The 25,622-nt window shown below is 39.5% G+C and overlaps 1 protein-coding gene across 1 annotated transcript; it reads right to left on the bottom strand.

The window, feature by feature from the left end:
• Positions 1-1,939: 1,939 nt before the first annotated feature.
• LOC144530703 (splicing factor U2AF 65 kDa subunit-like) lies at positions 1,940-24,439 on the bottom strand. Its single transcript, XM_078270393.1, has 11 exons — positions 24,288-24,439; positions 20,181-20,355; positions 19,025-19,128; positions 17,454-17,605; positions 17,220-17,336; positions 13,636-13,774; positions 12,022-12,101; positions 7,470-7,625; positions 7,307-7,393; positions 4,464-4,706; positions 1,940-2,592 (listed from the first exon to the last, which is right to left on the bottom strand). The coding sequence occupies exons 1-11, from the start codon at positions 24,334-24,336 to the stop codon at positions 2,461-2,463; spliced, it is 1,434 nt and encodes a 477-aa protein (XP_078126519.1). The 5' UTR covers positions 24,337-24,439; the 3' UTR covers positions 1,940-2,460.
• Positions 24,440-25,622: the final 1,183 nt, after the last annotated feature.

Genomic DNA, 25,622 nt, shown 5'->3' with positions numbered 1-25,622 from the left:
ACACTGCGCCAATGGAATGAAACGGTACACACTTCCTGTCTCTCCTGCCTCGTTTGAAAGTGTAGTGATCGTTGTGTGGATGGATGAAAAGTTATATTTGCACAATTTATTATTTTCTTTTGCTAACATTATATATTTACACAGCTAAAAGCCATATTAGGCATTACGAACGTTAGTTGATGTTAGTTTATCCATGTTGCCAGATCTCGCAAGAGTTTGTTCCTGAGACAGAAACAGGTCTCGAACAAAGTCAATTTTCTCCTGATTTGTCCGTCTGTAAAAAAAAATACAGTGTAATGCTGCGTTCCAGACAACATTTTTAGCCTGTAAGTTACGACTTCAAGTCACAACTCACGACTTGGTAGCGTTCCAGGCAAAGTCACTGACTGAGGGTTCAGGTTAGGCTACCTAACGTTAACGTTAGCTAGCGGCTACCTCATTGACGTTAGCTAGCGCTAGCTGATACTAGCAATTTCTAGTCGGTGACATATTTTGGGCTTCATTTAATAAACATAACCTATAGTAGTACACAATCGTATGTGTATTGTTTTGATTACAATGTGCGGAATTACTTTACGTTGGCTATTTATGTCTAGTTATTTGTATTTCTCACCGTTAATCACGGCGTCTGTACGGCATCAACAGGGGTCGCCATTGTTGTTTATGTGTGCGTGTGACGTCAAAAACTGTAACTGGGAGTACAACGATCTGGTACGAGTTCACGGGTAGTAAATTACGGGTTTGACTGCTGTTCCACGGCACTTTCACGGGTAGAAGGTTGTGAAAACACGGGTTACGGGTTGCCTGGAACGCATTAATTTCAGAATGTCTGGGAAATATGTGGCTTGTGAAAAATGGCTCCAACATTTAGTTTGGTGACTATGGGGCAAAATAATCTGTCCTAATCTCTGATCACGTTCACTTCTCCCATTGGAATCAACACACTCAGGACCTGCAGCTAGTCTCCTAAAGAGGCATGGCACAGATACAGGTAATTTCTCTGAGTTGGTGTGTCTCGGTTCTAAACCGTCTCTGGTGTTATGTAATTCATAGCATTCTCAGGTAACGTTGGCTTCCTTGTTGGTCTGGCTCAAAGGATGTACATTGCTGGGATAAAGCCTGACATCCAGTTCCTCCCCTCTTGCTGTCTCTGCTATCAGGGCATAGCGCCACCCATGATGGTTGTGATTGGTTTAAAGAAATACAAACAAGCCAGGGCGTTTTTTTCCACCCTACTCCATAATAGATCGGACACAGCGCTGTGGAGATAGGTCTGGTAATGCATAGTCTCGCTTTGCCAGACCCTCCTCCAAAGCGCGCTGAAGGAGGGTTTGGCTACTCCACATAGCATTCGGGGATGGGAGGAAAACGTGCTCTGGTTTAATGGCATTTCTTTAAACCAATCAGAATCGTCATGGGCGGTGCTAAACTACTCGCACAGAGCCACTGCAAAATAGTCATGCAAGAGAAAACTCAGATTGGACAGATAGTCTAGCTAGCTGTCTCAATTTACCCTGCAGAGATCTGAGGAGCAGTTAACCATAGTCCTCATAAATCCATCAAATTTAAAATTCCAACACAAAGAAAGCGGAAAGGAAACGGAAAATACATGCATTCGGCAGAATTTCCTGCAGCACCGGAGCAATCCCGGAAGTGGAACGCGAAGGATATAGACTAGGTAATGCAAGACTACTCGAGTGTAAAAATCCTTAAGTTCCTTGAAATCAAATACCTAATCCAGTACAATCTCTGTTCTGGGGGAGAAGCTTTTTGATAAAACATTTACAATTAAGAAAATTATCGTATCGTCACAAGTCATGTAGCTTCTAGAGTAGATGGCCGATTTAATATATTTGTTATCTTTTAGATATTAATATTTCATTTTTGCAAAATGATATTTGAGGCCGTTCTGACAAAAAAAAGTAAGCAGTGGAGGTAATAGCATCATACATGTTTAATGAACATTAATATGCGACGTATAGATGAAAATATTACTTTGGAAAAATAAATAAATAAATAAAAACTTTTTTGTCTCATAGCCACATCATTTATAGCGGCTTCTCAAGTCTAAAACAGAGAAATGAATGTTTGTGCTCAGGAGGGAAGTCTAAACATTTCACAGATTTTTTCTCATATAGTGCATACTCGATAAGACAGCTACTCTGGCATTGTCAGGCAGTATTAGTTTAGGTACGATACATGTCACATTCATTCTTCTACCAATGTAATGGATACTACAATATTTTTGAAATTCAGAATGAGATCAGTTCACGGTGTGGGTGTTAAAGCTAAAGCTGGGAGTTAGATATTCAGTGAGGAAACACACACTGCAGTCCAGTTTGTTAAGTCGATGATGTAATAAAACAAGTCTTTTCTTGGACGCGTTCACAACATTCAGAAGAGTAAAGAAACCAAACTCAACTCAAGCTCACAAACAGAAAGGAGGACTCGTCTGTACTTTCAAAACTCGTGTCTGTGATACATGTCTGGATCGTAGTATTTGGTGACCACCACTCTGTTGGCAAACTTGCGGCCGGTGAGAGCTTGCATGGCTTTCTGACAGTCTGCAGCAGAAACATACTCCACAAAGATCTGGAGGAAGAAAAAGAAAAACAGTCGGTCAGTTCCTGAACGGTATGAAGATGAGGAGGATCTCAGATGTAGGCACACTGAAATATTACACTCATTCAGAGCTTCTTTACATGTGTGGAAACGTCATTAAACATTGGGTGTGTCCACAAAATATGTGTCTCAGTCTTAGATGTTTCCCAAAGAAAGTCTTAGAGAAGCGGCTGTACTCTGCTCTTTACTGGAGGTGGGAAACTTAACCCCACCAACATGTGTCAAACCAACCAGTTTGTCTTCATCCTTGAAGTCTTATTTCTTCTTGTCATAAGCATAAATCTCACCTTTGGGTCGCTTGTCCAAGTAAGTTTTCTAGTGTGGCATTTTCTTCGCCTCATTATAATGGGCTCATTACTGCCACTGAGGGCAGAAAATACACACTGGTACCATTCTCTCCAGGACGCTGAGGCGGGCAGGAAAGACTAGCCGATCCCTCTCACCCTGGACACAAACTGTTCGAACCTCTCCCCTTCTGACAGAAGGTGACAATAAACCTTTTCCTGATTCTGATTCCACACTCAAAAACAAACTTTGTTGAAGTGAGATTTTGACAAATACACCTATGGTTAACTTCCCCACCTCCATTAAAAAGCAGCACACAGCCCCTTCCCTGAACCTGTCTGTGAGAAACATGTAGAGCTGCAAAGATTGTCAGCTATTAAATAAATCGCAAACTATTGTGAAAATCGATAAATATATATATTTTTTTTTATGAAAAAAGTAAAAATTCTCTAATTCCAGCTTCTTAAATGTGAATATTGTCTAGTTCCTTCACTCCTCTATGACAGTAAACTGAATATCTTTAAATTGTGGACAAGAGGACATTTGAAGACATTGTCTTGGGCTTTGAGAAACACTAACAAACACAACATGTTTCACCATTTACTGACATTTATTGACCCAACAACTAATCGATTAATCGAGAAAATAATCAACAGATTAACCGACAATGAAAATGATCGTTAGTTGGCCCTAGAAAGATGTTCAGCTTACTTGTTTACATGTTTATTATATGTAGTTTTTCTATGTCTGGCAATGTCTGGAGTAAAGAAGGAAGGAAGGATGGGTGGATTAGTATTTCTTTTCAGTTTAACTTTCTTCAAGAAAAAGATTTAGAAAGGTTTCAAAAGAGAAAAGACTTCAAGGATGGAGACTAACTGGTTGGTATGACACGTTACGTTAATGGTTAACTTCCCCACCTCCCTTAAAGCGCACAGCAGCTTCCATGAGCTTTCTATGAGATACATCTAGGACTGTGTCCCATGCAGTACATGAGACAGTCCCAAACGGGGCTACAGCCTCAAAAGTTGTCATGAAAGCTACCGGTTTATAAAAAAGGATACAATATGAACTTGTAATGTTTGTAAAAAGTACACAATAGCAGAACCATTTTACTTTGGAAACTCTATTAGCATTTGTTTTAAATGACAATAGAAATGTTAATTGAGCATACATTTCTAGCCTCACAAAGACACAAATGCTTGGACCTGTGGTTGCTAGTAGATTTTAGACTTGGCATGGCCTATATTACTATGTAATTTTACTGCACATACGTATTACTTTAATCGGAAACTGTTTTGGTGTGTAATCAAGCAGAACTTTGACAACATTTTCCACCATGTTTTTCCAGTTTGAGAGTTTAAAACAATGGCCAATAACAACTCAGTTAATGGTGGGTTTGAGGGGTCATGTTGATGCCTTATAAAGGAGAGAACAAAGTGGGGTGTGGCAGACTAGAATGGGACAAACAGAAATCTGTGTGCTCAGCTGGCTTTGTGCAGCTAATTCATCTCAACATAATCTGTGTTTTGTGAAAACAGTGAAGTCTAAACTTGTACCTTTCCACAGCCGGGGACTTCCACACCGTCGATGGGTCGGGGGATCTCGATGGAGCGGACGCTGCCGTACTTGCAGCACTCCTCGCGGATGTCTTCCAAGATCTCCTCGTAGTCATCGTCATCCACCAGCTCCTCGGGCATCACCATGTTGAGAAGGCACAGCACCTCTGTGGGTATGCCAGAGTTCTGCAGCCTCTGGAGCCCGGGGACCTGCAGCGTCACAGGGGTCTCTATGATGGAGGTCTGGGGGTGGAGGAGATGTCACACACATCAGTTTCAGTTTGTTTTTCACAAAAAAGTTCCAGCCCTCAGCCTTAGTCTTATGACAAATGTATTTTCCATAAAGCCTGCAGTTTTCTGCCCCACCCCCCCGCCTGTTACTAGATCTTTGGCCTTCCTTCAGAGGACAAACATGTTGGAAGTAATTTTTCCATTGACCTATAACTCCCACCATCTGCCACTGTGAGTCTTTACATTGTTAAAGTGTAGAAGCTCCAGAGACAAGCTTGTTTGTTTACAGTTTTATACTAAAAGGTATTTTTAACAGCAGACATTTGACAAGTCACAGTAGTAAAAATACAGGTACAAATAATGAAATTAGTGATGGCTATATTCCATTTAGCATAACAGCGTAATGTACTTCAGTAAACACACACAGAAAAGGCAGCACTGTTTCAGTACATATGGTAGTCTCTAACACACGCACACACACACACACACACACACACACACTAGAGTGGGGATACCCGACCCGAGCCCGACGGGACCCGACAGGCCGGGCCGGGTTCGGACAGATATTTAGAAATGATGTTCGGGTTCGGGTCGGGCTCGGTCACATCAGCGCGATAAGGCATTTGTTGTAAAATGGTGCTGCGGCTCCTTTAAGAGAGTTCAGTGCGTGTGTGTGTGTGTGTGTGTGTGTGTGTGTGTGTGTGTGTGTGTGTGCATGTGTGGTAAGTGGGCAGAAGAGAGATAGAGAAAGAGGAAGCAGACGTGTTGTATGCAACCGGAGCAGAGTTGGTGGAATAAGTTTAAGTTTTGTACACAGTGTGTGCGGTGTCCGAAATAAACCCCAGACTGAAAGCCAAGTTCATTCATTTGCTCACCAGAAACGGGATTTTAACCCCGACGTTATTCATTTTGTAACGTCGGCCCTGGAGGTAACGAGTCTCCCCTGGTTTTCTGGCCATGGTCGGAAACGAAGCGATCAGGAAAGGTTAACACATTGAACATTTTAAATTAAACAGCTTATTAACGTGCGCTTGTTGCCCCATTTGTGCTGATGCGCTCATCTGTTGACATTTCCGAATGTCTTCCTGCAGTTGCTTAATAAAAGCGGGCTTTCCACACAAACAAATGTACATGTGTCATTAGTATGAAGAAGAAAAAAAACGAGATTTTAACTGTGTCGGGCTCGGACAGAAAAATGCGGCCCGATCAGCACTCTAAAGCTGCAGACACACAGACCAGACGGCCGACCCTCGGCAGAAAAGGCAGCTGGACTGATCAGTCTACCCGAGTTGGTCAAAAAAGTGCCTCGGAACACAGCAAAGTGACGAGACGTAATACGTCTCCATAACAGCAGGCGGCGCTAATCTGTATTGTCGCTCAAAAATGAAAACCGGCAGCTGATTGGACGAACGCGTCACGTGGGTCTGGTTTCTCCGGAAATTCAAAGACAGACTGTCATGGCGGCTTGTTCAGAATACGATCTCATATTGTACTAAAGTAGTTCACCGAAACGTGTTTCTGAAAACATTTTAAGCGAGAAATAGGCCATGCAGTTGCTGAATCTGTCTTCATTTCAGATCAACAAAAGGTCAGTTTAAAAGATTTTCGCTCCCCGTTTCCGGGTTAGCACTCTACCAATCAGATGGGTCATTTGAGTCTTTCGGTACCCAACCCTACTCGTGTGTGAGGCGAGCGTGGCTGGTCGTCACAGCGATGACGCAGGAAATTGCCGTGACCTAACGCGACACACACACACACACACACAGAACTTTGAAGGTGTGTTGTTTTTGATTCTCGGCATGTGAAGACACATTTTGTTTCAAAAGAAGCTGGAGGCAGCAAAAAAAAAAACACCGCTGGCTAAACTATTTAAAAATGGCGGGTTTGAGCAGGACACACTCGTCTGTCGCTAGCAATGATGACACAGCGATTAGTGACGATTCTCTCTGACCAATCAGTAGTCTGCAGGTTTTCACGTCACCTTTTGGTATCGCCTCAGCTCGCTTGGAACCTCGACGGAGGTGGTACTAAAAAAAAAGTACCCGTTAGAAGATACCAGGGACAGGGGCGAGTAGAGTCGAGGCGAGTCGAGCAGGTACCACGTAAATGGCAAAACTGTTTGAACCCTTTCCCTCTGGCACGCTGCGCTCCATCAGGACCAAAACCTCACAACATAAAGACAGTTTCTTCCCCTCTGCAGTCAGCCTCATTAACAAGGCCCCGGACCCCCACGGACATTGACTCTTAACCCCACCCGATCCCTAGTCACTACACTTTGCATCAACCTACATCCTGGATCTGCCCATTGCATATACTATATATTTTTTGCATTCTGCACTTAACCCATTCAGCCTCCTTTTACTTATGCTAAACAGCTATTTTGTATATATTTGTTTCCGTTTCTGTATTTATTGTTTATTTCTTATTTATGTTTAATATGTTTGTTTGTGTGTGTATGCACCAACCACCAAGGCAAATTCCACATATGTAGCTGAACTTACCGTGGCAATAAACCTTTTCTGATTTTGATTATTTCCCTGTTGTACATGCAGGCTCACTGTCACACCTATGCTATTCCTACTGTGATCTTTAAGGAAGATAAAAGGACTCACAAGATTGGTGTTTTTAGCTCCCACACTTGCCCTTTGGACTATCAGCTTTTTGTCGCCCAGTTGCATCCCATTGAGCCCAGCAACTGCCTGACAGAGAAAACACACAGATCTTAAAGTAACGAACAACAAAGTTAATAAGGGGAACACCTGATCACACCATTACCTGGTCTGTGGCACTGACGTCTACGTATTCACAAAAGGCGTAACCTTTTGACAGTGAAGTGGCACTGTCCTTCACAAGATTGAATGCTTTGAGAGGCCCAAACGATGTCAAGAGTTCCTTTACCTGCAAAGAAGAGTCAAACGACGAGATATGAGACTGATAATTCATACTGAACATGCAGAAAGATACAGAGTGAATTCTAAATGTCCATTTGATACCTAAAATCATCACATCACAGTATATTTAACAACATGATTATTGGAAACAAAATGTATGCAGTTAAATAGAATTTGCTTTGGTTGTTTGTGCAATTTGAATTTTACAGATTTTGCATTGCTATGAAAAGAAGAAAGAAGAGACAGCAGTGCATAAAAACATTCATGTCTTTTGAGGGTTTAGGAAAGACGTGAAGAGCTGATGATATGGAACTGAGCTACATCTGAGGGATCAACAAAATAACTTATGTTTTATTGAGACATAGAGTCGGTACAAATATGCAAATGATGCCGAAAGAGTAATAATAATCTCATATTAAAAGTTATTTTTTATGACAAGCTCAGCGGTAAATGGTGCAAATAAAATAAAAAATAAATTAGATTTAAAGATTGACTTTTATTGTATTTTCGAGCTACAGGCAGTTGGACAATATGTTTTCTTACCTTTACATTAAAATACAAAAAAAACAAAAAAACACCACCACCACCACCACCACCTTCAACAACAACATCCCCAAGTCTAATGATCAGGCCTTAACCCCCAAAATCCCCTGGTCGTAAACGCGCTCCAAAAGCATGATGGGAGGCAGAAACTAGCCAGTAAGGGAGCCTGCTGGCTGGGAGTGTATCCGTGTGAGGACCAGAATGTCTTACTTGCCTTGTGTTACATGTTGGCATGGCAGCAGTAGATGAGTACTACTGAACAAATTATGAGCGCAGACTTAACGATCTTACAGGCCCCTAGCTGGGGACAAAGTGGGGGAACAAAAATGAAAGAGCTGTGAGTATCAACGCAGTGGCAAGTGACTGCAAGTATTAAAAAATTAAAAAATGTCAATGAATAATATACATCAGGCGACATGTGCTCTGTAAGCTAGTTAGAATAAATAAGACAGAATGGACAGTTAGAGTTAAAGGGATAGTTGGAATTTTCTTAAGTGGGGTTTTATGAGGTAAATATCCATAGTCAGTGTATTACCTACAGTAGATGGCGGTCGGCACGCCCCCCAGTTTGGAGAAGCAGACAGGAGTACCGGCACAGAAGCTAAGCAATGTACTGCTGGGACAGGGGGCAGCAGCTAAAGGCATTTTAGACACCTAAAAGAAAATCTATATCAGCTTAAGTGTACGCTATATTTAGAATATTTTCACTGCTTTATCTTGCCATCAGAGAGCCCTTTACGGCGGGGAACTAAAGCCGCTACCTATGGTCTCTTCAAAGCCACCAGACCTTACAGAAAAGGGAGTTGCTGGTCTACCACTGCCTCGATCAGTTAGTTTGTTTTGTGTTTTTGTGTGATTCTGGTGTTTCAAAAGGGATAGTTAAGATTCACCAAAGACATCGAGATCGAGGCAGCGGTAGATCAGCAACTCCCATGTTCAGCCAGGTAAAATTACTGTTTTTATCTAAGGAGTCTGGTGGCTCTGAAGAAAACATAGATGGATGTAACAGCTTCAGTTTCCCGTTGGAAATGACTGTCTGACAGCAAGGTAAAGCGGTGCAAATATTCTAAATATACCGTACAATTAAAAGAATATAGATTTATTTTAAGGTGGGGCCTTTTTTAGGTGGCTAAAATACATTTAGCTGCTGCCCCCATGTCCACAGCAGTACATTGCTTAGCTTCCGTGTGGGTACTGCTACCTGCTGGAGGGCGTGCCGACCGCCATCTACTGTAGGCGACACACTGACTATGGATAAGTAGCTCATACAACCCCACTTCAAAAAATCCAAACTAACCCTTTAAATGTACTGTGTAACAGAGAACGTTTACACCGTCTGCTCACCTGAGAGCAGTTGGAGCTCTTCAAAGTATTAGACGTGAGTGAAACCTATTTATGTCCAAATATTTACTGTAACTTTTTAAATTCTCAAAGAAAAAGTCCACCCATATATTTATACTTTTAGTTATGATTTATTTCCAATGTTCAATGTATTTCTGGAGTTTGTGACTTGTTTTGTGTGTTCCCACTTTCCCTCAACCTGCCTGATTTTAAGCCCTTTCTACAACCGTCTAAATTTATTTGACTCAGTCCCAGTAGGTGCAGAGTAGGACTGCAAGTTTGGCCCGACCAATACAGAATTTTTGAGGCCGGTAATGAAATCAATACTTGGGAGTTTATAAAATAAAAAATAAAAACTTGATCATTACATAATGGTAAATATCACAACATTGATATGTTGGATTTGGTTTACAATTTACAGGAACACTTGACTTGTATATTGATATTGTATGTTGTTGGTCACTGTTTCCTTTTATGTATATTTATATATATACATATATGTTTTTACCTACTAGTATGTACATAATTGTGTTTATTTGTTCAGCTTGTTGTTGTAGCTGTATGTCTATTTCTATCTCATTATATTGGAACTGTGTGTAGTCAAATTACTTGTATGCGTACACATACTAGAGTTGAGCTACTGGACAAATATATCAGCTATCGACGATTGGCCGAGTACATTACCGGTTGTTGTTTTTTTGGTTGATTTTTGCCATTTTATTTTGCTACAAATGCTGGCAATCACCAGTAGTTGGGCTGACGGTGGCCAGTTGGAAAATGTTAAAGTACAGTACATGTAAAGTACAATAAATAATACAATAAAACAAAAATATTCTAAAAATGTCCATCACAAGATGTTTTCAAACTCTTTGTTTTGTCCAAAATCCAAAGATACCCAATAAGCATCGATATAAAACCGTGAAAAGCAACAAATTCACGTTTGAGAAGCTAAAACCAGAAACTATTTGTCTTATACAATTAATCAATCAGGGCTTAAATTAACGAATACTTTCATTGTCGATTAATCTGCCATTATTTTTTATTTCAATCAATCAATAAATGGTCTGGTCCCTAAAACGTAAGAAAATGGAGTAAAAATAGCAATTACATTTTCCTAACGTCAAAAGATAATTATATCAGATTGCTTGTTTTGTCCGACCAAAACTTTAAAGGTCCCATGGCATGAAAATTTCACTTTAACATTTCAATTTTTTAACATTAATATGCGTTCCCCCAGCCTGTCTATGGTCCCCCAGTGGCTAGAAATGGCGATAGGTGTAAACCAAGCTCTGGGTATCCTGCTCTGCCTTTGAGAAAATGAAAGCTCAGATGGGCCAATCTGGAATCTTCCCTTTATGACGTCATAAGGAGGAAGGTTTCTCTGCTTTGCCCGCCCAGAGAATTTGGCCCGCCCATGAGAGAGAGAGACATCATGGCTTGAAAACAAGCGTAGCATGGCAGTTGGTCAATGCCACACCCCCACCCTCCACCTTGCCTCCCCCCCCCTCTCCGCCTCAATAGCATTTAAAGCTACAGACACAGAAATGGCACATACTAAGGAAAGCTCATTGTGGGACTGGCTCTAGTGGCTATAATTCTGCACCAAGGCTGAATTTCGAGAAAGAGACTTCAGATACAGTATTAGGGGACCACTGAGGCCTATATAAAAGCATCCAAAAAGCAGCATGTTATAGGACCTTTAAGATACTAAGGTTTGTTATCATATACATGAAATAAATTAAAACAATTAATCAATTTTTTTTTTCAGCTCAGTGATTAATTATCATGGTGTCAATTAATTGTTCTGCTAGTCAACATTTAATCAACTAATCATACAGCTATTGAACTATAGGATGTGTTACAGCCACACTCCTTTTCAAAATAAAACATCCTGCTTTCTTAAGGTGGACTTTTCCTTTGACAATATTGACTCAAATGAATCAGGAACAACATTCAGGCCTAAATACCACACAGAAATAAATGCAGTTTATCAGGCTCTTATGTAAATATGCTGGTCTTTGCTTACCTTTCTTTAATCAGTATGCTTAACATGAGAAAGGTATAAGGAGTTTACTTAGTCACAAAAAGCCTTATAATATTCAGATACGATTAATGACATGATATGATTAATGCTTGTTTAAGATAAGCTAGTTTTAGCAAAATATTTAAATAAAAAGCTAATTATCTGTAGAAGTTGTCCATTGTGAATACTCTAAAATATCAGATACATATTTATGAATGCAAGTCATTAAATATGAACTACTTTCCCTATATTGTGTAATTGTTAAATAGTTTTTTTTTTTTATGTATTTATGCTCTGGGGTCACTTTCTGTTTCTGGCTCTGATAAACATTCAGCTTTATTTTACTTTTTTTTTTTTAGGACATTTTCTGTTTTCTCTCTACCACAACACAGTTTTAGATTTTTCATGTCATAAAGAAATGTAAAACATATTTTGAGCATGTTTAAAGTGTGACAAAAAACCCTCAGCAAGTGAGAGAAAAATAGAAAAAACATGAGTGCACCTTTTCAGTCTGTTTTCAGTTAAATACCTGGTCATCGTTAAGGTAGTTCGGCAGGCCTCCTATAAACAGTTTGTGGGGGGAATCGGGAACGACTGTGGAGACGACGCCTACAGACAGCAAAACCACAAGCAAAAAATACATTTTTGATATCACATATTAGAATGTGTCAATACTTAAAGAGACCCTATTATGCTTTATCTCTTAGTGTGTTATATAGTTTTTTTGTATGTAATAGATGAAGTACAAAACAAACACATTTAACTCCAAATGGAGCTTTTTTTCCCACAGACTCCCACTTTTTCTTAACTGCCTGAAAACGTCTCGTACACATTCCTTTGAAATTCCATCAATTAACAGGGCTCCAGACTGAGACCAGATGGTCGCATTTTGCGACCACAATTTGAGAGTGTGTGACCAGTAAATTTGCCCCCTTTTTTACACGTTAAACGTAATTTAAAATTTCGGTACCTGAGAGCGCGTAAGCTCAAGCTTATCTGTCCTCTCTGAAAATTGACAGAGAGCGGAGCTCTGACACAAACACACACACTTGCACGCACACGCATAGCTGCGGACGGTGCAAACTACGTTGGCTCTGCAGTTTTGTTGAAGTCACAGTGAGTCACGGAAATGCCGATAAAGTGGTTTCAAGTGTGGTTACAGTTTTTCAAAACTTCACGCAGACAGCGTTTGCTGCGATATGATATTAATGGAGAGCCAAAAGCGGTCGCGGTGCTGTTGACGTTATACTTCCTAAGCAGTCACAACAGTGGTTTCTGTGCCCTGGTGACTGACTGACAGGCTGAGGTTGTAAGGCAAGGCAACTTTAGTTCTACAGCACCTTTCAGCAACAAGGCAGTTCAAAGTGCTTTACATGAAACATTAAAGAGCAATTAAAAAAGGTCATGAAAATAAAACATTTCAGGTATCGGTACCGATATTGGTTCAGTTATAGCCTAAACAATGCATGTTTAATTTTAAGTTGAATTCATTGTAATTGTAGACTTGAGCTGATATATAATTTTTTTTTTTTTTCCATGACAACGATGGTGCTGTCGGTTAACCTTCAATGTTGCATCTTCAAAAGTGACACTGAATTTGAAACAGCACATTGTAATTTCTGCATCTATTATCAAAGTATTTATTAGTAATACAGTGGAAATTAGTAGAAATGTGAATATTTGGTTAGCAAGTTGATTTACGGTGTGTGCCCCTAAATTTTCTGGTTGCGCCCCTAAAATTTTAAGTTGGGGGCCACTTTGCTCCTAGTGAAAAAAGTTAGTCTGGAGCCCTGATTAATGATGTCACTGATTGAGAATGCCAGCCAGTTTTTCATATGTGATGCCCATAGGTGCTGCCTGAGTAAGCACAGCCCGCCCAGTGGCTTGTTTGAATTTGGTTGACCAATCACAACAGAGTGGGCCAGCTGACCAATCAGAGCAGAGTGGGCTTTTCAGGAAAGCGGTCCAAGAGCTCAGACAGAGTGTTTCAGGTGGAGGCACTGCAGCAATGGGCAGTATGAGAAACATAGTATGTTTTTTGAACATCAAAGCATGTAAACCTATTCTAGTAGACCCCAAGAGTACAAATATTACGCTGAAAAGGAGTAAAACAGGGGCTCTTAAATATGACTCAGTAACAAACCTGGGACGTGGAAAGCCGGCTGCTCTGAGATGCCAGGTAAAGGCCGATAGTCGTGAGGTCGTCTAATTTTCAGTGATTGACCCTGAAAAATTATTCCATCGAAGGCCATCGCCTGCGTCGTCTCATCTACAGACCGAAACTGGAAAGAATAATCATTTTGAGAGTTCTGGTGTCCCAACAACAGTGTTTGAGATCTGCAGGTTATATTTAAAAAAAAAGAAAAGAAAAAAAAAATTAAATCCTGTGATAACAGGCTTAAAAAAAAACAATATGAGTTACATTTAATATGCCTGGATAATGTATTAATGCACTGGGTTTATTGTGACTACATTTTCTAATTATTTAAACATTGTAACTGTTGTTTATCATGTCTGCTCTTTCTTTTTAACGGCATTTCTTGTACATGAATGAAGTTTACAATTGTTTGTCCTTTCTAAAACTTTATAGACCAAAATACATTTGATACACAGCCATCTTCTAACCATATACATGCTGGGAAGTATTCTCAGAAGGCGAAGCACTGCTACTTGGGCGGAGTGACTTGCTCGCAGCACCTGAGAAGCCCTGTGGTGAGGAGCAGAGGGACAACGGTGCTTTTCAGGTGTTGCGCTAATTAAAAATAATAATTATTACAAATAATAATTTTGAATTCTGTGTCCCGAGTCCCGACAAAAGCCTGTCAGGACACTAAAATGTCCCAGTTTACACCACGAGTGGCGTGAGCCGATTTTACCGGGGCTTCAGCCCCAAATAGTAGCGCCGAATGTAACTTTGTCCAGTTTATTTTTCAGAGGCGAATAGAACGGGCAGCTACGTGCGGGGTCCGACCATGCTGTATTTGTTGCTATCACCTAGCAACCGTATTTACGTGAGGAAAGCTGTGAAAGGTTAAGTTTTCGGAGGAATAATAGCCAAATGTTAATATATTGATGCCATTAACACAAAGTTCAGGAGCGCAATACTAATGATTTAGTTTGAAGATGAAGTGACGTTTCAAGTCTATGGGTCAGACATTAGGGGCTTTCCGACCGGAGGGATTTTTGCAGTTCTTATAACTAAACGTTCCTAGAACACTTTTTTCGTCGTGTTCCGACAGGAAAAATTTGGGTATTTTTAAGTTCCTCTGGCCGCAGTAGCGTACTTTTTTAGCTCCTACTTCAGAGCAGGGTCTTTTCCCTTTTCCAAGGTGTACCTGATTGGTCGAACTTATAAGTCACGCCCACTGCCAAATCGCAACTTGCAGACAGAGCAACAACCAACAACGGGACATTTTTCACCATCTTATTCATCATTAAATTCACTTCTGACAACGTTTTAGGCGAGAAATTAACGGCAGTCTTGCAAAAATTGATGCCGAATTGACAATTTGCCGTCACTCACACACACACACACACACACACACACAGCGCAGCAGGCAGAGGCGGGGTCTGTTCCGAGTATAATAAAGCCCCGTCTGTGTTGAGCAAAACATTACGTGAATTACTACGAGAATGGACGGAATGCGGAACTCGGAAAAGTGGACTGATGCGGAGGTGCAGGCACTGCTGGCCATGTACGGCCTCCTCCATGCTGCTTTGTTGTTGTTGTATGTGGCGCTAAGGTCTAGTGACGATGCTATAAAGACCGTTGCCGTGCTTGCGTCACTCCCTTACCCCTCCTACCAGTCCCTTTGGCCACTTGGCCAGTGGGAATGCAAATGGAAAAAAAGATTTTGGGGGAGAGTAGTTCTTAAAACTGCTTAGAAGTGTACTTTTCCTCTAAAAAGTACAAGTACTATCCGGTCGGAAAGGTTTATATACCGCTCAGCTGTCGACATGCTGCGGCAGATGTGTCCCGTTTGTGCTCCGTGTATTTCTGCAGCAGTAGTTTCAGTTTTCCACCTCCAATGTAGAGCAGCGTACAGCCACTTCCCTAGCTAAACTATTTGTCTCATTCAGAGACCCAAATGTTGAGCATTAAAAACTTAATTTCCTGCATTCAGGTGAATTTACAAGGTGTGATTGGTCTGCTGATATGGTAGATCTCAGACCTTCTGACAGGCACTACCAATATAGTGATTTTATTCTTGTAATAGCCTATTATAACTTTATTTTTCTCAAAAAAAACTTTACTTTTCTCAAAATATATCACGACTCCTCCAAATCACAGAGAACACAGATATATTGTATTTTGTATATGTGCAGTATTAATAAGTAAGTTTTGGATATGAGCAGAAATCAGGGTTTTATTCAGTCCAGGGGTTTATTAATAAATTAAATACGAATTCATGTATCATTGAGGTGAATAATTGTCATATGCACATTTAAAAAGGTTACTTCCCCAACAAAAGACGCAAAACAGGAGGGAAGAGTAAATGATGCTAGGCTACATGTGTGCTGACTCAGATATAATTAGTAAAGTCGATCCAAAGGAGAATAAATAGTTGAAAGCAATACAGAATGCATGAGAGCCTTACTGTAATATATCCCATTATGTTTTTATATTTGGATTGTAATCCATGTTTCTCTTTACATAAAGATATTTGCAGCATACATTGATTCAGAAAAAGGTAGTAATAGGTGCATACAAATTCACCTGAATGCAGGAAATGAAGTTTTTAATGCTCAACATTTTCAATAAATCATTTTAATTATTTTGGTGTTATTGGAATAAATAACACTTCAAAAAAATCTTTTTTAGAAAAAATCTCAACTGCTGCAATTTTGTTAATTTTACAGGAAAAAGCACTGTTATTATTAGATGAGGAGCCTACGATCAAAATAATGAAGTCACTGTCTGTGTCTATGTCTGACCTGGGCTGGCACATGTTCACATTAAAAAGCGTGTGCGTGCACGAGCACTACGGTCACGCGCACAGTGTCCCGGTTTTAGTTCAGGGAAATCTGGTCACCCTACTTTAAAGCACTTTGTAATATCTGGTTTATATGAATAAACATACTATTATTATTATTATTATTATTATTATTATTATTACTGGCTAATAATATATCCAACAAAAAATGCTGTAATCACAGTACTCTGACGTCTAAATTTTTTGCTGTTTAACAATATAGTTAATTGGTACTGTTCTATTGCTCCTACTGCTTTGTGATGAAAACAACACAAATGTAAGTCTGACTGTGATTGCTTTTCAGATGAATTGTACAAAAAACAAAGTGTAAAAAGGTTGTGGTTGTGTGTTGTGTCTGTGAAATAAAAGAGCTATAAAAATCTGATAAAGTCCTTGTAAAATAGCAAATTGTCTGTTTCTTTAGTTCGTATACATATTAAACAAACAAGATACAAGGTGTTAATTTGTGAGCTTTAGAGATGCTGGTAGGTTGATTTGTTTTACCTTTGGACAGAGCCAGGCTACATGTAGCTGTTTCCCACTGGTTCCAGTCTTTATGCTAAGCTAAGCTAACCGGCTACTGGCTGTAGCCTTATATTTAACAGACAAACATGAGAGTGATAAAGAGAATTGGCAAAAAGAGAATAAGTTCATTTCAAAAATGTCAAACTATTCTTTGAATACAGACTTTATAAAAGGTAGCAGCAGGAATATCAATATAATACGGTATAATAGTATACATTACAGCACCTACCTCTAGGAAAGCAAAGTTTTTATCCTGATTAATCTGCACAGCGAGTACAGGGTTGCTTGGGGCTTGTGAAAGTCCTGCAAGCCTCATCTGAGCGTTGAAGAACTCCGCCATGGACTCCTGAAGAGGAAGACAACAAACAGCATGGCTGGAATCAACATGAACATATCCGTGTTTGGTATAAATATCACAGAATAAACAGGAAGTCAAAGAAAAGAGCAACAAGAGAGACTTTACCTCAGTTACTCCAAAGGGAATATTTCCAACATAGAGGCGTCTGGCTTGTCTCGTCATCTGACTGCCAACTATGGGCACTTGTGTTGGAGCTGCAGCCACTCCGGTGGTGGTGGATGTCGCCAGCAGAGCTATCGTTGGTATCTGCCCGGCCGCTGAAGGAGAGAACACAACAAGAAACTTCAGATAGATCTGGTTAGGCTGTGAGTAAAATCGGTTTCTAACTCGAGTCCAGTATCAACAAGTTTAATGACTTTCTTGACTTGTTGCTCTCTGTTTAAAGCAGGGGTCTTCAACGTGTTTTAAGCCAAGGACCCCTTAACTATGAGACACGGAGCAGGGACCCCCTACTACATATATTGTATAAAATGAAGTTGCATATTAAACTGGACCTATAACGTGTGGGCGGCCTACAGCCTTTATACATACCTTTTTATTGCACAGAATACTAAGCTGTTAAAATAATAATTGTTGGCAAGATTTTATAAATCATGTTTTAATGTTAAACCTGTGGCACAGTGAATCCTTAGGATTAGCTGTATCTGTGGATGGCTGTCTTGGTGACTACCTTACTTATAGGCCAGTAAGCCTATCACTAATATTTTTTCACAAAAAGGCTGTTTTATATGTGCTAATAATATGTTGGATTCATGTTAAGATATATTAGTTTTTGACAAAAACCTTCACAAAATTAACAATTATTTGGAGGCCCCCCCTGCAGTGACTCTGAGGACCCACTAGGGGTCTCAGACCCACTGTTGAAGATCTCTGCTTTAAAGAATAAAAAATCTCAACTTTGACTTTTGTTTGGTTTATTTTCTCCCAAAAAAACCAGCATAAACGTTGTGAAATATATATATACAGTACTACTAGACCCTGCAAATTCAGGGTGGGTGATATGGATTTAATATTCTAGCACAATATATGTAATTTTATTTAATCTATTATCATTTATTATTTTAGTTTTTTGGAAAATCAATTGAGACATTGTTCATGGGCAAAATAACCAGACAGTAACCAGACAGTCTGACTGTAGCTAATCCAGTACATTAGATATCAGATAAATAAAAAAAAAAATACATCATTACATTGATTCAAAAGTCATATAAAAATATATAGCCATGAAGCCGACCTGCTCATTCATTTGCAACATTGTCCGCAATGGTAATACAGGGGTCCATTGAGGCACCATTAAAAGTATGCCGAATGATCTATTACCAGTTCCTGTTTGCAGCGTACCCATCGACACACAGACAGCTATCACTGGATTACTTTGATACTGAGGAAAACTTAAAAACATGGTTCTCAGGCAAGTTCTGAAGTTGTAAGTAACACCTTTTTCCTATGATATCCTTGGAAAGTTTAAGTGTAAGTAGAAAGTGAATCTAAAAATATTGGATCATGTCCATGTGTTCAGATTTGACTGAGTTATGGCTCCACGAAGGAATATGAATTTGGATGTTTTTGGTGAATTTATAAAAAAAAAAAAAAAAAAACTTTAATGCTCCTTGCTAGGTCTAAAGATGTCTGACTCAGGGACTAAGAAAGCAAAAAGCAAACTTGATGATAGGTACCTTGCATAGCTTTATATTGCATTGGTGTGATGTGTTCAAAACCAGGAGGAGGCACATCCCAATATTTGCAGGTCCTTTTCTTCCTTGTTCGCCTCGGAGAGTGGCTGCAGAGAAGAGACAAAATAAAACCTGAAACTCATGTGAAATGATTTCTCTAAAAAAAGAGCTGTAAAAAGTAGGGATGACCCCAAATAGTTGAATATTCAATGCTTTGATCGATTCGACTGGTAATCTCACAGTTGAATCTGAGCAAAGAGGTTATGTGTTATGTTTGTCTTGTCCAACCAACAGTCCAAACCTCAACATTATTACTAATACATTACAATTATTAACATTATTAAAAGCAGCAACTCTTCACATTTGAGAAGCTGGAACCATGAAACGTTTTTGCATTAAAAATATTTGCAATAATTATCGACACAGTTGCTAGTTGTTAATCAAATAATCGTTTCAGCTGTACATTTTCATATGTTTTGTATGCAAAAATCTTAAAAGCTGCTCTAAGCGATGTCACGTGTTGTTAAGGCCAAAACATTTTTTTGTCACATACAGCAAACATCTCCTCACTATCCGCAAGCTGCCTGTCCCCTGAACACACTGTAAAAAAAAACGGTCTCTGTAGACAGCCCAGGCTCCACAAACGACAACAAAAGCGTTCCAGCCAATAACCGACAAGAAGGATTTGGGGGTGGGGGTTGGGGGGGTTGGGGGGTTAGTGTGCAGAAGGCAGGGAGAGGGGACGGGATGACGGGAGGAGGAGCCTCGTTTTGTTTGACAATATTTCGAACGTCAACAAGAAGTGCCGTCACCCAACATCGCTTAGAGCACCTTTTATTTCGTAAAGTAATTCAAGCTGAAAAGAAAAAAGGCTCAAGTACAAGTAAGTACCTCTGATTTGTCCTTAAGTACAGTGCTTGAGTAAAGTACTCAGTTACATTCAACCAATAGATTTACAGCTTGATCGCAGCTATGGCAGGTTTAATGTTATCAGTGACACCTGTGATTGTTCTACAATGACAAGTCAAAATGTGAGCTGTGAAAAAGTCCTACAACAAAATATATTTAGGAATACAGTTCATGGAGTCTCAGCCGATGGGGATGGACCCATGACACACAGGTTTTCGAAAATAAAACCCTGCAGCAGTGAGCCACCGACCTGTGCTTCTTGTGGTCCCGTGAGGAGCTCCGGCGGTCCCGGCTTTTCCGGTCCCTGCTGCGGCTTCTCTTCTCTCGGCTGCGACTCCCTCGGTCTTTGCTCCAGCTGCGGTGCTTGTCGCCTCGGCCAGGCGATGCACTGCGACTCTTCTTTTTGTGTCTCTCTCTTTCTCTCTCTGTGCAGCAGCAAGCAATAATTAGGCTGCTACATGTCTGCCCATAAAATACCCGACATATATAAATAGGGCTGGGCGATATAGAGATAATATAACGGCGATATCATTGGCCAAATACCCTTTGATGTAGATATTACAACGATGTTGTAGGGTTGACAATTGCCGCTTTCACAAAATATTTACACAATTAGATTTTCAAGAAATAATCATCAATAATGTGGATATAATGACTAAGTGGGTAAAGGCAAATAATAGAACAGCTAGAACAGTCTGGTAAATTCAGAAAATTGTACTGTAATGCAGCCTTAAAAACCAGGAAAAGACAACACTTATATGTAACGATATAACGATGTCCAAAATCTAAGACGATATCAAGTCTCATATCACGATATCGATTTAATATCGAAATATTGCCCAGCCCTATATATAAATAATACTGTATGTAGGAGAGCTGCAACGATCAACTGATAAATCGACTGACAGAAAAATAATCGGCAACAATTTCTGCTTCACCACATCTCTGAGGGAAACATTGTACTGTTTACTCCACTTCATTTATTTAACAGCAATACTGACTTTGATTTTACACACAAAACATATGATAAAAATATAAAATAGCATGTATTATAATAGAGCAACGGCCCTGCACACCCACACAGGTGTTTTCAGTTATGTGTCTGATTAAACCTTGCTCTTGGGTTAGGGTCGACTTAGGAGGAGGGTCTGGCTAGTTCAGCACTCCGGGATGGGGGAAAAACGTGCTCTGGTTTATTGGCATTTCTCTAAACCAATCACAGTCGTCTTGGTCAGCGCTAAGCCCCGGACACAATGCCGGTGCCGCTGCAAAATGGACTCGGGAAGGAACTTGTTTTGGTGGAACATGTGTACGTTCAAAGGTTGTTTTACTTGTTTAGGTTGTTAAAACTCAGATTGGACCGATAGTCTACCTAGTTGTCAGGATTTGCCCTGCAGAGATCTGAGGAGCAGTTCACCATATAGGCGAAGTCCCTCCCCGTCCGGTGGACCGCCATGGGACCTTAATTCTGAAAAAATACAAACGGTCGTGACAAATTATTTTTTGATCCCGTTGAGCCATTGTAAGTATGAAGTTCGTCTGTTTAAAAGATAATTTTGCATGTCAAGAAGGTCTCAGTTTATTGTTAAACTGTTGAAGTATAAGACTGTGAAAATACGTAATTAGAAAGACTACACACTTCAAAGGATGACGTCTCGCTGAAGCTACGGTGTCTGTGTGTTTGGTACCGGGACGTAACGACACACACTCATTCTTTCGCTTCTCTGTTGATAAAACTTCACTGGATAAAACACATCAGGTACGCTAACGTTACATGTTTTGTGGAACAGCGCTAAGCTAGCTAGCTAGTGAGCGAGCCGAGCATCACGCAAGGTGATGCAAATTGTGGGAGACGAGAGATGTAGTTCACTGAGCTGTTTCACACAAAACTAAGGGGTCATACGACAAACCTACAACAAACTAAGACTTTCTTCAGTTGAAAAAATAATAGCTTTTAAATTGACGGACATCATATTTGTAATCCATGGCTCAATTCAAACGGGATCACAAAAAAAAAATGTCTCTCCCCGTTCGCTACCGTTCATATTTTTTTCCGAATTAAGGTCCCATGAGGTCCACCGGAAGGGGAGGGACTTCACCTCTCCATAGTCCTCATAAATCCACCGGAGTTCAGAATTCCAACACAAAGAAAGCAGAAGGTGACGGACATCCGGCCGAAATGAGGGACATCTGGCAGCAACGGGGCAATCCCGGACGTGGAACGTCGTGGATATAGACTAGGGTTAACAGACAATAAGAATGATAAAATTGTATTTTTTTTCCCACAACAAAACTAACAGGATATCTATTTATTCTTTAAAGCAGAGATCTTCAACAGGGGGTCCGGGACCCCTAGTGGGTCCTCAGAGTCGCTGCAGGGGGGGCCTCCAAATAATTGATAAGTTTTTCCTAGCCTATATTTTGTGCGACAAGCTATCACATATTATCATCTTGTGCATATATGAGATTAAAATAATAATAATAATAATAATAATAATACATAATCAGCATCCTGAAGTAACACTGATAACATTCTGAAAGAAGCTGTTTTTCTATAATGAGTACTTTTACTTTGAAAACTTTATGCACATTTTGCTAGTAATACCCACTCAAGTGAACACTTGAATGCTTTGAATGTACAATTTTTACTTTTAATGTATAATTTTTACCAAAGTATTTCTACATTGTGGTTTTGCAGCTACTGTAAAACCACTCAAGTGAAGCATCTGATTCAATCTTCTGCTTGGTTTTTTGTGACAGTAACCTGACTATGATGGAGCTTTAGGAATTTGTAGCAGGTAATTGTTTGTTTTTTTACGCTATTTTGTTCATTGATTTATCAATTCATCAATCAGAAATCTAAAAAGGAATCTGCAGGTTGATCGAAAAACAACCGATGCAGCAGTCCTAGTATGTAGTATTACTAATCTTAACAGGTGATTATGATTATTATACAAATATTTTCTGCATAATTACCCAGTGAATGTTTAATTAATATATCTGATTCTTTTTCCTTGAAATGACTCCTGCTGTAATTACTGTACCTGGACTTATTTCATGGCACTCGCTGCAGGCAATTGCATTTTCAAAAAACAATTATCGTACAAAGGAAAATAGAGTGTTACCATAAACAAAGTCTCTTCTTTATATTAATAACATGCTCTGATTCCCTCCAGTCTCCTCTGTTAAGACCACTGTATTTCTTTGAGAAATCTGACAGTTTAATGTGGCTGTTCTTCTTGGGTACATCAGGCAGAACATGACTTAAGACCGTTTTAACAAATCAATAAGAGGCACTCTTCATTTCTGTGTAAATCTGATCCACACAGTGGCTCCACGCAGATTAAATGTCAAGTTTTATATGTGGTATGGCTGTTTTTCTTAATTTCTTTCTTTGTATTGTAAGTTACTTCTTCACCTCACTGTACTTAGTTTATTATTTATTTCCATTATCAGTTAGTTTTGACAAATATTGTCTTGGTTAATAGATACCAATTAATCTATCCGTCTGTCTGACATTTTAAATGTAAAAAAAATCATATTTAATATTAATAATTTTCTTACTTTAAACGCCTTGCCCAATATACTGTAATCAGTTCTTTATCACATAAAACAAAGAAAAGCAGGATCCTCACATTGGAGGACATGGATTCGGGAATGTTTGGCGTTGCTTAGCCAACTACTAAATCTATAATCTATTAGTGGTGTTTTTCTGATGACTTTCTAAGCAGTTTATTGACTAATTATTAAGCTCTACTTGAGTTGTATATCTGCTCAGTGTTTTCTCATGACTGTGAAACACTGTGAAACTTTCCTTTGTTGTTGCTGTTGTTATCAGGGGACTAACACACATCAGATGTGAGATTTTGTATTAATTGTATCCATAATGTGTTGCAAAAATGAATAATAGATGCCGAATTGAAAAGTACATGATATTGATTCGGCAAATAGCATAGTAAGTCATTTTTACTTGTATGTATCTTTGCAGGCGAGGATAACAATTTAAAAGGTGCAACATTTTAATGTGGTTTCGCATCTAGCTGTCTCGCGCAGGAGAAGCGCAGGTAACGTTAAGTTCACTGCTTACCCCGTACCCAGACTGCGTTCAGTGATGCATGTAAGGTTTAGCAAGGGCTTTGTAGTGGCTATAGGATGAGGATGAGATTACGGACATCATTAACCTTAAGTTAATTATGCTAACATAAATTAGCTGAGTCATGTTGTCGAAAACTACACGCTAAAGTTGCTGTCAGCTCGGGTTATTCATTCATAAAATATCAGTGGAGCTAACGTTAACGTTACGCACTATGCTAGCTTGGGGACCAAATTGGGGCACAGACAGACAGTTAATACTTACCCTGTCGATTCTCGCTGAGCTGTTTCTCAAATTCCTCGAAATCCGACATTATGCCGGTTGTCTCGGTGTATAAAAATATAGCAGGTCTGTCTCGTCTAAGGGGAAGGATAAACCAACCAGCCCGCTGTCAGTGCAGCAAACCCACTGTAATCTCCCCGGTGTCAAAGTGGAGTTAATGTATATACAACATCCGGTTAAAACCGTCAAAATAAAATCACTTAGATTTACCGGAGTTTTTAGGTAACAAAATGTTTGCCTTTTTATTAACATCATTATATCATGTATCAGTTGCAGCACAATTATATACAAAATACAATGAAGATAATCAAGACAATAAAGGTGAGGGGTGTGAATAGCAACTTCTCAAACATGTTACAAAGAATGATTAAAATATGTAGTGGTGGAAGAAGTATTCAGATGTTTTAGCCTACTTTCATCTTCATTTTCTGTCATTTGACTTATTGTTTAATTAATGCAGCTCTATGCAAATCTTGAATATGTAGACTAGGAAAATACTGGGACCTGCATTTCAATTCAAATGTTGGGAAGAAACAATGCATATAAAATATACACAATTAAAGATAAAGAATATTTTTAAGAAGAGCGTGAAGGTAAGATTAATTAAATTATGTTTTTTCAATTAAAAAAAAAATAATCAAGAAGATTTATATTTAAGACTTCTGGCTTTAAATCATGAGTGTGTTGAAGGTAAAGAAATTTACATAAAAACAACCACCTTTACGTAGCTGCAAAAGTAAAGAAATAGTGAACAACTGCTTTGTTTGTACACAATTTTCATACATGAAGTTATACACTACTGCAGGGCATCATGTGGCCAGTAGTCTGTGGACAGTGACATAATGGGTTTATTGTGGTGATGTCAACATGCCTAATTTTTGAGATAGATAGATAGATAGAATTACTCTGTTACAAGCAGCAAGTAGCAAGTTACCAGACTGATCTCATGAAGTGGCGTATGTATGACACGCCAATTTGTATGGCATTACTGGCGTGTTATCAAGATGCATACTCGCTTTTTAGCGTGTTTATCAACGCCGTTTGGCCTCCATTGACTTACATTACCTTGCGATTGTGTGTGAATTGACGCCGTAGTGAGTAATATGAAAGGGCGAAAATCCTTTCCATGTTTGTTGTGTTCCTAAACCCAACCCGCGTGTCACGTTTCCTAAACCCAACCGTAACCTCGCGATTAACACGTAGTCTCGCGATAACACGCCACTTGGCTTTAGAAAGTGCCACGTGGCGTGTATGATTACGCTGTGACGTCCGCTGTATACAGCGTAGACATACACGCGGATAGCTCAAAATGCGTAC

This window comes from Sander vitreus, chromosome 15, assembly GCF_031162955.1.
Source record: "Sander vitreus isolate 19-12246 chromosome 15, sanVit1, whole genome shotgun sequence".
NCBI lineage: Eukaryota > Metazoa > Chordata > Actinopteri > Perciformes > Percidae > Sander > Sander vitreus.
This window is presented reverse-complemented; position numbering and strand designations above follow the sequence as displayed.